Genomic DNA, 17,384 nt, shown 5'->3' with positions numbered 1-17,384 from the left:
TAAACCGTTTCTCTCCTCCCTGGCTTTCAATGCCTTAAACTAGTGATAGGCCAGTGGGGAAGAAATCTGGGGACAAACTACACTAATGGATGACTGCATGCCTTTACCTTAAGTGCTGAAATAAATAAACGACTTCAAAGAGAATACAGACAGGGAGGAAAAGGCTAGGGCAGGAAAAGAGAAGGAAATGGGGGTAAAGGGCACAGGGAAATGTGAGTGAGTGGCACATGGCTCCTGACATGGAACTAGAGTACTCCATCTAATCCAAAAAAGTTCATAAAGTACTTTCACATACATCATTCCACAGTTATTAGATGAAGTATAGAATATCTTGATCTCAGAGATGAGAAAGAGGATTCAGAGAGGTTGAATATCTGCCCAAGGTCACACAGCTAGTATGCAAGTAGTAGAGCTGGCACATAACCTCCAACATCATCATTGTCATCATCACTGTCATCATCTTCACGCCAGATCATCATGTTTTTCTCTGAGCATATGGCCAACCCCTATACCATCCATTTGGCTAGTGTTTGCAGACACCACAATTAAACACATATATTTAAGTGCTGCTTAATAAAGGGTGAATGTTATTGAGGGGAAGGAGAAACTTTGTAAATATAGGGCAAAATGTCATTATTTTCTGAACTATAAATTGTTTATATGAGCCACAAGCTCTGATAGATAAGGCACTAACATTTTGAAATCTCTCACAATGTGTATGTAGATTGTCATAAATAAAATAACAACAATAAAAATGATGTAGCATTACAGTGTGTAAGGCCCCATTTATGTCCTTTGCATTCTGTGAGGAAAGAACTATGACTCTTTGTTTATGAGGAAACCGAGGTATATAAATTTCAGTAACTTGCACAGAGTTATACAGCTGTTAAGCAGTAACATCTGAAAGCATCCTGGCTCTGAGTCCTCTCTGAACTATATAATTTTATGTATTACTTTCAAAAGAAAGTAATTCTAGGTGATTATATTATCAGCTCAATCATTTTAAGTACCTGTATCTATGTTATTATAAATTCATTCCATTCTACACTATATTCTTGACATTTTTTAATTGGTAATTCTTGACGGGAAACCATTTCCCTTATGATACTCAAAATATTTGTTGTATACATTTTTTCAATCATTAAAGTAAATAATAACCCTGGTGTAAAAAAGAAACTAAAACATTACATAAATACATAAAAGAGACAGTTACAGTTCTTTATAAATTTAGCTCCCTTCCACCACCATAATTACCATTAACATCATCAACTCACTTTAAACCATCTCAGTTATAATTAACTCACTTAAAACTTGAGTCCTAAACTTTCAGCAATGCATATTTACGGTTCTCGGCTAACTGTATCCACTTAAAGCTTTTCCAGCAATGACAGCAGGTAGGCAACCCCAGATAAATGCAGCCTGTGTGATGAGCATTTCACCAAAGCTTATTTATCCTCAGCCATCAGCCTGCCCAGAGGTCCCCTTCTGGGGTCCAGGTCAAAATCAGCACTGCTGTGCCAGGTAACTTCTGGTGGTGGCTTCAGTTGTACTGAGAGGAGCTATGTGGAGCAAGGAGAAAGGAGAGGGAGAAAGGAACACAGCAGGCGGACCAAGAGACAATGCTTTCATGATCTTCAAAGCAAATTGAGAAATCCATTTTCTCTTCGTTGCTGGGAAACTGGCTCCAAAGACAATTCTAGAGGAGACACTCCCAAAATATTTGGGTGAGGTTAAATTCATCCAAAATATACTAATTATCACCGACTATGTGCCAGGTACTGTGTTAGCTACTAGGGATAGAAAGATGAGCCAGCTAGATGTATTTGCTGACTTGTGGTGCTTACAATACAACAGGGAAGACAGCTATTAAATAGTCACAAAATATAATGTAAAATTAAAACTGGCATCATTGTTAAGAAGGAAAGTGATGCAGTGATATTTTGAAAAGGATCTCATGTGGATGACTAAGTTGCTGTGTGCTATGCGTAGGGGAGAAAGTTATCCATTATTTTCAAGACAAACTTCATTCAATTCTTTACATGACTCAGTAAACAAAACAGACAGTGGTGCTCTTGTGATGCATGCTGTCCAGTTACAGAAAACACACCAGACCTGTGAAAGACTTGATTTTATAGATTCCAGGCCAAAAGCAATGCTGGGTACCTTTAAATTTGCCCACTTTTCAGCTGTCTTTTTGACATTGATAAATAGCAATGCAGAGAGGGATCAAAGGGTGGAAAATGCATGGCAAATGAGATTTGGATCAGGCAATTTAAAAGGCTGATATGTTTTGCATAACATCAAAGATCAAAATTACACTGCTGGCACTGAAATGACAGTTCAAGGAAGCAGTTGCTGCTAGAAAAACAAAAGGACTAACAATCTGACTTCCAGGGCTTAGATCTCATAGAGGAAAATTTATGGAAAAGAAGGCAGCAAAATAGCCAGCAAATCAGCTTCCCAAAACACCATCAAGGGATGTTATCTGTCCCCTAAAGAAAAACCTTTTCAACAATAACTGTAAGAGTCCACCCATGACTGCTCGCCTGATTCGCTATATGGAAAAATAAGATTAATGTATTAATAATTTTAAAAGATGATGATATGATATTCAAATAAGCCTGTGAATGATTAATTCACTGGCTGTTTACATTCACTTGAATTCACTACAGAGAGTTTTGAACTGTGCAGACTATAGGTTTTTCCATTCGTACTTTAATTGGCATTTGTAGGCATTTTGATTTTTAAAAGTTGGCAACAAGTTGTTGGATGGAACAATATCCTGAAATTTCAAAATTTTCTATAGGAAAGTCTGCTTTTTCTTATGCCTGAGGTTTCTAAAATTTCACATCATTGGGTATTTTCTTAGAAGAGCTTCCACAGCTTTCCTTAGACTTTCAGCTGGCGTCAGGACCCAAAATAATGTAGAATCATAGACAATATCATGTATAACTTTTGGAACTTTTCTCAGAGATGTAATCTCTTATATGTTTAAAGTTTTCTTTTTGCATAGGCGTATAGAAGTAAATTTTTCCCATGCTTGTATATGTATGTATATGCATACTAGAATGTTATAAATGTCTGAGTAACTGTGTATGTCTAGGTGGATGCATGCATCTACATACAGATATAAGCATGAATAAATTTAAAATAAATGTAGAAATGTATGTCTTATAAATTTTGTCACTACCAACGGGTACCCCCAATAATTGTAAACTCTTTGACAGTGGGAACTACCTTCCATTTGTCTATTATAAACATTTTACCCAGCATACAGTAGGTGCTCAATAAAGTAATTGTTACAATAAAGTGAGTTACCCAGTACACCCAGTCTAAAGCAATATATCCAAGGAAAAAAATGGAGTTCATTCACGACCCTTTGACTATGATATCAGAAATACATGAGAATCCAGGGTATATTGTTTGTTTTTGGAGGTTTTAACATTGAACTTTATTAAAATATATTTATAAAGATATAGTCTGGGCCTTTTTAAAAAATTTCTTTTACTCAACTATATAACAAATATATTGAGAGGACTAGGTCAGTCACACAATTTTCACTCCACAGTCCAGCCATTGCTTTTCAATATAGAATTTTACACAAAGGGTTAATAACAAATAGAAATCGTTCACAAGATTTGACTGGGGAGTGGGAAGAAAGAAACCCTTAATGGGGAATATTTTCTGCAAAGAAAGATCTTTGCCCACATTTCAGAACATCCCCAGCCCCCTTCCTGGTTGCTTCCTCTTGCTTCTCCTTTTCTTTTCTCCTTCAACTGCTTCCCCCTTGTCTTTCCACCTTGGACTTCTTTTCTTCCTCTAGATACCCATGAGCATTAGAAATAAAATGTAAACACATCCAACCTAGTATATTAAATTCATACCAAAGTTTTGGATTGAAAAAAAAACTATAACTGCATACTTGGAAGAGAACTTAAACTTCTTATTTATTCTGCTCATTTAACGGATGGGAAGACTGAGTCTCAGGCATTACCAACCATTATTCAACTAAAGGAATAACAGCAGAAGTTTTAAAATAATCTAAAATGATTATTTTTCCATGATATTTGCATCAACGTGATAAATTAACCAACAACTAAGTGCTGATTAATCCTCTGATAATTATATAAGTTCTTACATGTGACAGATATAAGTTTGCTGGAGCTCAAGAAGAAAGAGATTGGTTGGGTGCAGTGGCTTATGCCTGTAATCTTAGCACTTTAGGAGGCCAAGGTGGGTGGCTCAGTTGAGCCCAAGAGTTCGAGACCAGCCTGGGCAATATGGCAAAACCCTATCTCTACAAAAAATACAAAAAAAAAAAAATCAGCCAGGCTTGGTGGCTTGTGCTTGTAGTTTCTGCTGCTCAGGAGGCTGAGGTGGGAGGATTACCTGAGCTGAGCCCAGGGAGGTCAAGACTGCCATGAGCCATGATTATGCCACTGTACTCCAGCCTAAGCTTCAGAATGAGACCCCCATCTCAAAAAAAAAGAATAAGAAGGAAGAATTTTAAAAAAGAATAAGAAGAAAGAAATCACAGGCTGAGTAGTCAGAGAAGATGGATTGGAGGCAGCAGGAGAGACTGAGAAGGCAACACTGTCAGCTTCGTAAGGGTAGGACTGTGCTTCTTGCCTTCACTTACCGAGTGAATACCTCATTTTCCAGCATGCAGTGTACTTTCAATACATGTTGGTTGAATGAATAAGCAGAAAATGAGATTAAGCATGAAAAAACCAATATGATCTAAGTTACAGAGATGGGAATATGCATGATATTTAGGAGAATTAAAAATAAATCAGTCTAGCACAGACGGCTTGAATAAAGAAGTAGTGGGAGGTAAGCTGTAAAAGTTGGTGCCCTTCTCTGAACTTCCCCAGCATCCTCAGCTCACTTCTATTACACCTTCACCACATTGCACTGTGAATGATGTTTTGCTTATCTGTCTCCCCCTCCAAAAGGTAAACTCTGTTTTGAGGGCAAGAACCATGATCTCCATCATGGAGATCTTCATGATCTCAATTTATATTATCTTGCATAATGCTCACAAAGACGGCACAACTTGATGTCAGACTAAGTAGCCTGGTTGTCATCTTGAAGGCAATGGATAATCAATTAATATATTTGAGTGGGAGCCTAATGTTATCTAAATGATGAGGTTTGACATGTTAATGTCCTAGCACAGGTAAGAGTGGAGATGTGAAAATGGTAGTGGGAGTGAACAGAAATGGGCCTAGATATGCAAAAGATAACTGCATGTAATCCCAGATACACACTGTAATGAACACCATGCTCCAAAAAACACTAACATTCTTACCATATTGATTCATTTCCAATTACCTACATTACAAAAATATCTTATCCACGTTGAGTACATAACAATCTTGGCCCTTACCTTTCACCATCTAGACCTTCTACTTTCCAGAGTACTATTATCTAGGGCATATTTACACCATGTTCCATCATATCTTTAAAAAGTCTCACAATAAAAAGTCATCACAATTTTATTCAGAGGAAAAAAGAAAAAACCTTATGACTTAACCTTGTAATTTTCATTGATTCTGTCAATAAAAGCATCAACAAACAATAAGAAAACAGATCAAATCAGGTCACCAGACCTTATTTTAGAATGAGAAAACAATGTTCTCGCATTAACTCACCTTAAAATGTTGATATGGAAATAAAAGCATGCTATTTTCAGACAGTAATTAGACACGGATCATGAATATCTAAAATTTTTAAAAAGAAACTTAACTAGAATGAGCTTTTAAGAATCTACACAATAACTTCTTTGCCCCAACAAGAAGCATTTCCATGGACACATTTGGTTCTAGAGCTGATCAAATATAAACACAGTTATCAAGGTTTAGGGAAGAAATGATGTAAAACCATCAAATTTGCTTTATATACATTCTACTTACCAAAGATAACATGTTCTTAGTAAGTCTAGTCTTATCAAGTACTGAGAATAAAGAGCCTTTCTAGGGAATCTGTCTGTTAATAAGTCAATATTTACCAAGCATTTATGATGTTCCAGGGACTGAGTTAAACATGGCTTTATCCAATTATATTTAATCCATAGAACAACTAAATGAAGTAAGCATTATTACCCTCCATTTTATAGGTGAAAAATGAAGCAAATCAAGTGACTTGTCCAAGGTCATACCCTGTAGCCAATGGAAAAAACATGGAATAGTGAGAAAGGATATGAGCCTTAAGAATCCAAAAACCTGAGTTGAAATAATGGTTCTTCTCATTAACAGCAGTGGAAACTTGAATGATTCACTCACTCTCTGCGTCTTGGCTTTTCATCTAAAACTTGCAGGCAGTATGTTTAATAATTAGACTATGAACCCTGGAGCCAGACTGCCTGGGTCTGAACTCAAGTACTACCACTTACTGGCTTGTGATCTTAGACAAGCTACTTACCTCCATACTTTAATTTTCTTGCCTAAAAAATGTGGATGATGATGATATTATTAAGAACTACCTTATATGAGTGTTATATGGAGTATATGAATTAATAAAATGCTTAGAACTATGCCTGGCACATAGTAAATATTATGTGTGTGTGTGTGTGTGTGTGTGTGTGTGTGTTGGCTATTACAATAATTATGACCTACCCCCCAGGATGGTTACAAAAAACACAAAAGAAATATGTGAGACCACCTAGTTCATAGTAATATTCATTAAATATGAATCACAAAGGTTAACAGTTTAAAATTCAATGACAATGAGACCAAGAGATAATAAAAGACATTAATAAAAGCTATGCTGCCATCACCCTTTTACAGAAACTGTCAAATGTCTGTAGGCACATGGTTCTGAGTTAGACAATGCCCAAAAAAGCTGACTGAGCTTCTCCAGGCCATGGTAAGAAGTCTGCTTTTGTCAGTGGCACTGGTTTTTTTATTCTAAAGGCAGTGTCAGCTCACCCTCGCATTTGCACACAGAGTAGAGATGCTCAAAGTTTCACATAGGTATGGACAGACAACTACAAGCATCTGGTTCCTTCTGAGCCTCCAGGATCCAAATGTTGCCTCAATTGCAAAGACATTTCTAACACATGGGAGAATTCGGCTCCAGAAAGCTTCTACAGGAGAATTAAGAATAGGATCCCCGCATCTTGTAGGTGGCATTTGTGTTCAGCCGCTATTAATAGAGGTTCAGAAAACTGGCTTAAGCAAATTACTGGTAAGAAATTCAAAAGCTAACAATCCAGGGCTGGTACTGGAGTGTCATTAAGTCATTAGGGGTTAATCTGTTCAGCCATTCTAAACGTAGAGAGAAACACTATGATTGTAGTTGAGATCTGTTGATGAGAAGACCCCAGGTCCCAGATTCAACCACCTTCAGTCCTTAAATTTTGGTTTATTCGCTTAGGTGAGGTTACAAGAGTTCATTTCAAAATGGAGCTTTAAATCTCTCCTAGGTTTGTTCCACTAGGACAATTTCTTCCTATGTAGACCCTGAACATTCAATAAGAACAAGCTTGTATAATCAAGAGACCTGCCAGGACTTGTAGTTGACAGACTCCTCTTGCTGTAGCTCTTTGGAAGTTGGCTTAAATTTAGTAACAAAGCTTCAGTAGTGACCATGCTAGGGTCTAGGGTCTAGAATTTAATAGTGCAGTAAGAGTTTCCATTTATTCATCACAAACTACTGTGTCCTGCACTTTAGAAGCTTTAGTTCTAATATCTAATGCTTACAACATTGTAAGGCAGGAAATCTTCATCCCATTTTTTAAATAAGTGAAGAAACTAAGACTCAGATTAAATGAGGTGTCCAAAATGACAATGCAATTAAAAGCTAGGATTATGATTCAAATCCAGTCATTATCTAGGTTGAGTAAACTGTGTGTGGGGAAGGTACAAACTTCTAGGCAGACTAGCAGTATGTCACTCCTTGCCTTCCTAGCTGGACCTCTGCTGTCAGAAAGCTAATCCCACCTCTGAATTCTCATTCATATGCTAACCTGAAGGGTGATATAGTATCGACCCCTAACCTCAATAGGGAAGCCACCAGGTTCAAGAGGCCAAAGAAGAGACCCAGAGCTAGTAAACGAGACATGGGGTTTTATCAGGGGCTAACACATAGGAGAGAGGGTCCAGTGGCAACAGGCTGGTCAGGAAAACTGCAACTGCCTGTAAACGTCATGCAGTTTATAGCATTTTCACTTAACACCTCCCCCTAATGACTTCCACCTGGCATTTTTCATTTAACTGAAAACTCAGGGCTTTAATCTCCTGTACGGCCCATGTTCCATCAGGTGGAATGGGGCTCAGATGTTTATCATATATAAGGGATGAATCTCTGGGTTGGCCACTCCCAGATTCTCTAGCTTAGAAAACACTTTCAGGTGCATCTGCCATACAGAGTAATTCTAAGGGTATGCTTAAATTATTGCTATCAGGTGCAGTTACCCTACAGGTGTGCCTAGGGCCACACCCAGTATTGTTGCAAGCATTTTGCTCATTTGTTTTTTATTTGTTTTTGTTTATCTACCACAATACTCTTATGAAAGCAAGTCTGTTGGCACTAACTCCATATGCTTTCCTCAGCTCCAAATATTTCCCCAAATCAATCCATTTAGTTCATATTAAAACACAGAGAAAAACCTTTAGTCAAGTGAGAAGAAGTCTGCTAGCCACAAAAAATCACTAATAGTATCGGGGTTTCGATGTCACCAAAGGAAGACCAAGACTGGCCTCCCCAGAAGTTAAGGCAATCGAACCAGAGGTGGCTGCGGAAGCAGGTGGGGCTGAGCCAGGAACCCAGCCTGGCAAGAGTCTTGGGCCTTCCAAGCCTGCCTAGGTTCACACTGAATAATTACAAGCAATGGGAGTATGTTAGGGCTTGGGCAAGTATCACCACTGAACAATTTGGTAGTAATAACAGGAAGCAACCAGATGTGACGCCTTGACAATCCAATGGCAGGGAAGAAACAAGGTGATGGGCAGGGTCAGAAACCCCTCTGTGGTGGGAATAGTTTAAACAGATGATCTATATAAACAATGAAAGAGTCAGATGCTACAGAGAAAGCACTGACCTGACATAGCAGCCTGAATCACTTTCCAAGGGTGAGTTGTGCCAATTGCACCATGTTGACAGATCACTCATGATTTGCCTTGGTATCACCACCCAGGGATGGACCTTGTGCTGGGTTGTTCTAAAGCCAATTTGATCAAGCTACAAACTACATTTTCCAAATTTCCTGCCCTGTATACTTCCAGGTTACCATTGACTAAAAGAACTGGGGATTTGGGAGACAGAAATAAAGTAGCAGCTATTATTTTCCAAAGGTCTTTGCAGTCACATAGCATGACAGACTGATGCAGAGGTGCCCGTCTGCATCAGAGGATCCAGTCTGCTCACACTCTCCTCTGCTCCCTGTCCAACTCTTCTTCATGACCACTGGCACTACTGCTTAACAGAGGCCCCATGCCCACCACCAGAAGCCCAGCTACAGACCCACAGAGGAGGTAGCTACATAAAATCAACACCTTCCCATAGACTTCCCCATGAACTTTCCCTTTGTGTTCCCACTTCAGGAACAGGATGTCCTTGACTGCTCTGTACATGCTGTCTTGTCCACCTGCACCAGGGTTTCAGGAAGATTGATTATTCCTTTAATTCTGATCTCCAACTCCTTCTGGACCCTTGCTTCCCCAGCCCTTCCCACAATTGTGTAAGGTCTTTTATTCCATATACTCATGGTAATTGTGCTTCCTTGACTAATAAAGTATTTTCTACTCTAAAGGGGACCTTGTTCATCTAGGAAGTAGTGATTTCTCCTTTGGTCCAGGAAGCTTCCTTGTCTATCTTAGCATTCCTCCTATATCCATAGAGAGGAAGAGAAATGAAGAAGGCTGAAAAGAAGCTTAATTCCCTAAGCCAATGAGGTAGACAGTTTCTGGCTCTTCCTCTAGTATGGGCAGAGCTCTCATGATAGCATGTCCTACGTTTATTTCTCCTCCTCCTTTACCCAAAGAGCAATTGGGTCTCCTGAATCTTCAGTGCAGGATAAGCAAACTCTGCCTTAATTTGCTCTGGCAACCAAGAAAGAGCATGGCACCAGCAAGTGGCCTAATGGCAAAGGACAGTGTTAGAATAAGAAGGAAACATACAGTGTATTTTTCCAGACTTACGGCAAGTAACATTAATCCAATTAAGGTTAAGTTAGCAAAACTGGTAACTATTTCATTCAATTATCAAGTCCAATGATGAGTCCCATTTGAAGCACAGCTGGATCTGGAGGTTCTGTTTCTCACCACTTCCTGAAACTGTTTCTCTAAGAGAAGTGGCTTCATTCTCAAGCCAGCCATCTCCCAGTGGTTAAAAAAAGAAAAAGAAAAAGATGGTGTGAATATACATTCTACAAGTTAACTACAAAAAGGAAGAATTCAGCTAGCTTTCTTTGGCATAAATATACAAAGAATGACTTTGATCTGGGTGAGGTCCAGTTCCTGGAACATTCATCATGGCCAGCAGAAGTGGGATTATAACTGAGTCCATGTACTATATTTTCCAGAATAAGGCTGTGCTTCCATAGCAAAGAGACTTTTAAAAATAATAATTCAATGGCTTGAAGAAAATAGAGGTATACTTCTCTCTCATGTTATAACCTGAGGTTATATTCCATAATAGTAAGGGCTCTGCTCCATGGGGCCATTCAGAAATCTAGATTTCTTCTACTTTGTTTTCCTATCAGCCCCTAGTGTCTACGTGGTTGAACCTGGAGGAAAGCAAATTCATGCTCCAGCTTCTGGGAAAGAAAATAGAGCACCAACGATGCATTTCTGTTGTCTTCAGGCCTCAGCCTAGAATTTGTATAAATTAATTTTGCTCACTGTCCATTTGTCCAACCTTAGTCACATGGCCAATGCTAAATGCAAGGGAATTGGGAAAATATAGTCTAGCTATGTGCCCAGGTAAAAAAAAGGGAGTATGCACAATAACAGTCTCCACACCATGGACCCAACTCTGTGGCTAGGAAGAGGTGACAAATGTCACATCCAACCCATGTAGAATGAATTCCCCACGGAAAGGAGGATTCTGATACCAGAAAACAGGGAACAGATGATGTTCAGGCAAAAATAACAGATGTCCTCTACAGATAAGTACAGAATGGTACATTCAAGGACATGTTGAAGTCAAGCATGGTCAAAAGAGCAGGTCTCAGAATCAAGCACTCTCTAGCCAACCAGGCAGTATTTCTGAGAGTGTGTGTCTCAGAACACCTCAGTAGTACGTAATGTAGGGGAGGAAAAGTAATTTTATCTCTACCCTTCATAGTTGTTAGTTGGGATGGATCCCTGTAACAAAAGACAGATTAATTAGAAAAATAAACAGAAGTTTAATAACATGTATACCTCATATACACCTGGGAGATAACCCAAAGAAATAAGTAAATCTCAAAGACGTGGTTTTGAGTTCAGGCTTAAATACCATCATCTGCTGAAACAAAGAAAGGAGGGTGTGGGAAAAGGGTAGTTATGGAGAGATGCCCAGAAAAGCACAGTAAACAAGGGTGTATTAGTCTGTTCTTAATGCTGCTAATAAAGACATACCTGAGACTAGGTAATTTATAAAGGAAAGAGGTTTAAGGGACTCACAGTTCCACATGGCTGGAGAGACCTCACAATCATGGCAGAAGATGAAGGAAGAACAAAGAGACTTCTTACATAGCAGTGGGCAAGAGAACTTACGCAGGGGAACTCCCATTTATAAAACTCTCAGATCTCGTGAGACTTACTACCGTGAGAACTGCATGGGAAAGATCTGCCCCCACGATGCAATTATCTCCCATGGGGTCCCTCCCATGACACATGGGAATTGTAGGAGCTACAATTCAAGATGAGATTCGGGTGGGGTCACAGCCAAATCATATCAAAGGGTAAGGGTAGTTATGCAGATTTAAGTCAGTGCCTTCTTCATTGATGAGTCTCCAGCGATTCAGTCATCCTTTTCTTGGTAGAGATAGAGCGACATCCTTACTGATAGAGATTTCCTTTGCAAATATAAATTTCCCTTATGAAAGGACAACTTCTACTCTGTTTTCAGAGCTTCCCCTGTGTCTGCAGTCTCTCAAATTAATCAGCTCAAAATAACCTTCATGCCAAACAGAAATATTTTGGGGTGGCATATTTTGGTCTCCTACAGTGTCTTCATGCATATTTTTGACATATTTTTGGTCTCCTGCAGTAACTTAATGTTATTCTTTTAAAAGAGACTTGTGGTCAACCAAGCTTAGAAAACACAGGGTTAATCGAAATAAAGCAAGTCCTTTTGCTAAAGTAGTTTTCAGTTTTTAACACAATAATCTCCAAGTTTGCAACCTGTGCCAAGCTCTTGTAATGTCATTAAAGCATTAAGGCATTGAGACTATTGCCAGCAGAACAAGACTGCAAGAAAGTCTGCCCCGGAGCAAGAGACAGACAAGTTTCAGGGCTGCAAAGTGGTGGCCCTGCCCACTTAAGCAGCGACACAGTGGACGCCAATCCATAACAAAATTCCCTCTTAGGTTAAGCTTCACTGGTGAAAGATAAACTCTGGTCTCAATCTTGTGAATCCCATTCTTTAAAACTGTGCTGTCCAATACAATGGCCACAAGACACTGTCCGCTATGAGATTATTTAATAGGAAATCATTAAATGCTACTGATCATTTGCAATGAAGTTACTGCAGATTGACAAATTGAATTTATTTTATTTAAATGCATTAAAATAAAAAAGCGAAGCAGTGTAAAATATTTTTCTATTAAACACAAATGTTGTGTTTTGGTAGGTTTGCATTTCACTTTAATCATTGAAAAAACATCTGAATTGAGTTGTGCTCTAAGTGTACAATACACACCAGATTTCAAAGACTTAATATTAAAAGAGTGTGAAATATCTCATTAATAATTTTTATATTGATCACATGCTGAAATAATATTTTGAATATATCAGTTTCAGTAAAATTATTAAAATTAATTTATTGATTTATTTTACCAACTTTTTAACGTGGCTACCAGAAAATTTCAAGTTTCATATGTGGCTCACATTACATTTATGTTGGACAGTGCTGCCTTGATCTTGTAAGATTAATTCCTCAAAGCAGGTCCTGTTTCCCCAGATCAGTGATGATGTCCTCAGATGCCCTCCAGATTCTTGTTACAAAGTAATCACAACTAACAAACCGACTTAAGGTAAAAGTTTAAAAAAAGAAAAAAAGAAAAAACAATTAGAAAATCCATTAATTTGTATATTTCTGAACTTGAATCATTTGTTTGAAACCATTCTTCCTTTGCCTGCCTCATACAAATTACTAGCTGTCAACAAAAGGAAATGTGTTTGAACTTTACAGGAATGCATAGAATTCCCATGCTGTATCTTTTCTAATGATAAGACAACATCAAACAAATTTTCACCCCAAAAAAAGACAGTTAAATCAAGATCTAAGAAACGTATTCAGTTAAAAAGTGATTGCCCTTCAAGCTAAATCTCCAAACAGCACTTTAATTCTTTTGTTGGATACTGTATTCAGACATCAGCCACATTTCAAAACAAAGAAATCAAGGAGATTGGAAAGGTCTACTCTGTATAAACTTTGTGAGCCTGCCATAGTAAAATCAAGCAGTATATATTGAGAAACTGTTCACGCCAACACTTAGGGACTTTCAGGGGTAAGCACCTCCCCCAAGCTGATGCCCATATTTGTACCCATGTTTGTAGGACATGACTCTTCTACTCCCTAACCCCTGCTGACAAGATGGGGGGTCTGTATCTTACCAAAGCTGGACAATCAGAATCTCTTCTTGGAATTAGAATTTAGAATTGGAACATTTAATTTCTGATGAGTGCTTGAGTTAGGAGATCTGGAAATGCAGAGGCTGGAACCAACATGTGCGGGCTGGAGCACAGTAAGATAATCTACAGTAAGACCCAGGAAAAATAAAGTTGATGTACCAATAGGAGTAGAGCCAAGAGATCAGCTCTTCTGAAAAAAACAAAGCAAGTAACCTTGGATTCAAATTTTCTGGGTCCTGGATCCAGTACCAAATGACAGATCTCTATAATTATTACTCTATAGTTATTAGAGATACCATCAGACATTCAATACATTCCCCACTGTTTTGTTTCTGACCTAAGCTGGTTTGAATGAGTTTCTGTTCTGACAACAAAGTGATTCCCCTCTTTATTCAACCAGGCACTGGTACTGCTTGTCCATTATGAGATTAATAAGAAATAAATGAAGTTAATTATAAGGAATTAATTAATGATAAAATATAGTACCCTGATAGAAAAGGGCTAAAGGCAGATTATCTAGAATGGATATTTTAAGTTAAATTTAAACAAATATATGTGGTAGTCATACACTCCTATTACTATATTAGAGGAGATAACAAAAGCAAGAGGAAGAAAATAAAAGGGGAAACCAAGGCAGTTCCTGACTTTTAAGTTCTTTCCTTCAGCAATGTCTACTCTTCCCCTTTTTGTTTTTACAAAATCCTCCAACAAAAGATAAGCTGGGTGAAGATCCAAAAAGTGGGAATGTACAAATTAGCAACTAGTTTCTAAGCATCTTATAGAAACTCAACATTATATAAGGTTGTTGGGGAATCAGCAGAAAAAAAAGCATTGATCCTTACATGCAGAGAACTACAACTACAATCTAGTTAACAAGATAACACAAGCACAAGAGTCATTACATGGACATAGAAAATTGAGGTGATTGCCTTATGCCTGAGTCCCAGAAAACATGGGTGGGTCCCATGGTATTCAAGTATTCAAGAGAAATACATGCCCCAAGCAGAATCAGATCCACAGCCAAATGGAATACATAGACTATCTTCTAGGGGAGACAAACTCATAGTGAGGAAGGTAATACTGAGCATTAAGTCTGAAGAGCAAGTTAGAAAAAAGAGAAAGGATGTGTCTTTATAGTATAATGATTTATAATCCATTGGGTATATACCCAGTGATGGGATTGCTGGGTCAAATGATATTTCTGGTTCTAGATCCTTGAGGAATCACCGCACTGTCTTCCACAGCGGTTGAACTAATTTACACTCCCACCAATAGTTTAAAAGTGTTCCTATTTCTCCACATTCTCTCCAGCATCTGTTGTTTCCTGACTTTTTAGTGATTGCCATTCTAACTGGCATGAGATGGTATCTCATTGTGGTTTTGATTTGCATTTCTGTAACGACCAGTGATAATGAGCTTTTTTCATATGTTTGTTGGCTGCGTAAATGTCTTCTCTTTTTTTGTATATACATACTTTTATTTTTACATTGTAAATTACCACTTTTTTACGCACATAAATGAACATAGGTATATGCCAGAAAGAAGAAATAGCATATATCTAGTGAAAAGAATCGGAATTTCTCAAACACAATAAATACCTACATCCTACTTTTTAGGAACCAAATGCCAACTACATATATATAACAAGGTAAGTACTGCTATATCAGCGGTACCAAAAACACTGTCTTTGGGAATTGTAAATAAGTATCATCCAGCGCCTGGATGCTAAATAAAAGAGCTGGAAGACTAAATAAAAAGGAAAGTCACTCTACCCACTTTCCTGTTTCCATCTTTTAGGAATTCAAGTTTATTGAAAATTTTGATATATAATTCTGTATCTATGATCTCTTCAATAATTTCGGAATGGTAGTTTTAGACAACTTTAAGTCTCAAGCTCCTTCTGAATTTCCCAAAGTGTTTTTGCACTCTTTTTCAGATGGGCCTCCTCTTCAGGGGTCAGCTTTATCTTTATAATGTTGGTAATACCCTTCTCTCCAAGGAAGGAATACTGGGAAGACTTCTTCATTTATTCCATAGAGGCCCTTAATTATGGTGGAAACTGGATGTTTTCTCCTAAGATTCTTCAAAATGTTTTCTGTTAAATCAGCTCCAGATAGGCCAATGGCCCACGAAGTAGAACTTTTCATTTTAATAATCTCATAGGCACTAGCAATCACTTCTTTGTGGACATTTTTCCATTTCTCAGGATCTTTATCAGTTCCTATATCAGAGTTCAGATCCTTCAAAAGGACACCAGCTGCGTTCATTCCACTCCACACAGGAATACTTGAGTCTCCATGCTCTCCGAGGATCCATCCATGGCAGCTTTCAGAGTGGATACCAAGCTTTTGTCCAACGAAGAATTGAAAACGAACAGTATCCAGATTACAGCTGCTTCCAATAACACGGTTTTTGGGAAATGCACTCAACTTCCAGGCTACGTAAGTTAAGATATCTACTGGATTGGAAACAATAATTAGTTTGCAGAGGGGGCTGTGCTGGACAATACTGGAAATCATTAACTTGAAGATGGCCACATTTTGCTGGACTAAATTAAAGCACATTTCTCCCTTTTCTTGGGGTGCACCTGCTGTGATAATCACTAGATTGGGGTTTGCTGTGACAAGGTAATCTTTGCTACAAACAATATTTGACATTTTCATGAAAGGGCTGCCATGTTGAAGATCCATTGTCTCACCTTTCAGTTTGCCTTCATCAAGATCCACAAAGGCAAGTTCATCACTCAATCCTTTTAATAAGATGCTGATAGTGCAGGCCATGTCCACTGATCCAGTTCCTATGATGGAGACCTTTCTGTGATGAAAGGGCTCCTCGGAAGTGAAGCACTCAATGAGCTCACTCTTCACAGTCGCCATCTTGCTCACGGAGGTAAAGAGCCAGGTGCCCTTGAGCGGCATGCACACTGCCTGACGGGGACAGAGGGCCATCCCCAGGTACAGAAAATTCGCTCCCGCCGAGCTCACTCTCTGGCTGGCCCACACAACAGGCACAGTCCAACTCATGGCTGCTCACTCAAGAAGTGGAGGGAAAGAATGGAAAAAAGCTGCTGACCAGAACGTCGAGACACCAAGAGAGCCGTTGGCAGCACCTTCAGTCCTCTATGGCGGGTGCGCACCACCTGCCCCCTGGCCCTCTACGGCGGGCCTTGCCAGCACCTCCAACACGTGCTTTCCGTGGGTGCTCAGACTAAGGCAGTGAAGGGCTGCTTCTCTAGCAAGTGATTTCTGGAGTTAGTTTTACAAAGAGTATTCTCATCAATAGTTGACATGCTTAAGAGACTAACCCAGATCCCCTGGAATTACTAGTGTTTTCTATTTTTAGTATGAATGTCAAGGAAAAAATGCTTCTATTAACTACAGATGAAAATCAGGTTACATCTTCTGAACTGTGACCCTGCCGGGAAGGATAGGGCACTGTGCTTTGCATACTGGTGGCTGCCTGCACCCTCTCCCAGTGTCCTAGAAGTGGGCTCCTGCTTTCTGGTGTATGGCGCTGGAGGCCTATTTATAAAGGATCCCACTGCCTTGGTGCCAATCCTGGCCAGGACCCACACTGGGACAGTCAGCAGGAGCTTGAGCG

General features: G+C 38.9%; 1 protein-coding gene across 1 annotated transcript; it reads right to left on the bottom strand.

Annotated features, from left to right (window-relative positions):
* Nucleotides 1-15,576: 15,576 nt before the first annotated feature.
* On the bottom strand, nt 15,577-16,875 carry LOC129010313 (L-lactate dehydrogenase A-like 6B). The gene has a single exon (XM_054444351.1). It carries the CDS (start codon nt 16,805-16,807, stop codon nt 15,734-15,736), a length of 1,074 nt encoding a protein of 357 aa, XP_054300326.1. The 5' UTR covers nt 16,808-16,875; the 3' UTR covers nt 15,577-15,733.
* Nucleotides 16,876-17,384: the final 509 nt, after the last annotated feature.

Source organism: Pongo pygmaeus, chromosome 10 (genome assembly GCF_028885625.2).
Source record: "Pongo pygmaeus isolate AG05252 chromosome 10, NHGRI_mPonPyg2-v2.0_pri, whole genome shotgun sequence".
NCBI classification, from domain to species: domain Eukaryota; kingdom Metazoa; phylum Chordata; class Mammalia; order Primates; family Hominidae; genus Pongo; species Pongo pygmaeus.
The sequence above is the reverse complement of the archived record's forward strand: the minus strand, read 5'-3'. Positions and strand labels throughout refer to the sequence as shown.

Bases quoted from the DNA above. Each gene is read 5' to 3' on its own strand.
- LOC129010313 (XM_054444351.1), bottom strand. From the start codon at position 16,807: ATGAGTTGGACTGTGCCTGTTGTGTGGGCCAGCCAGAGAGTGAGCTCG.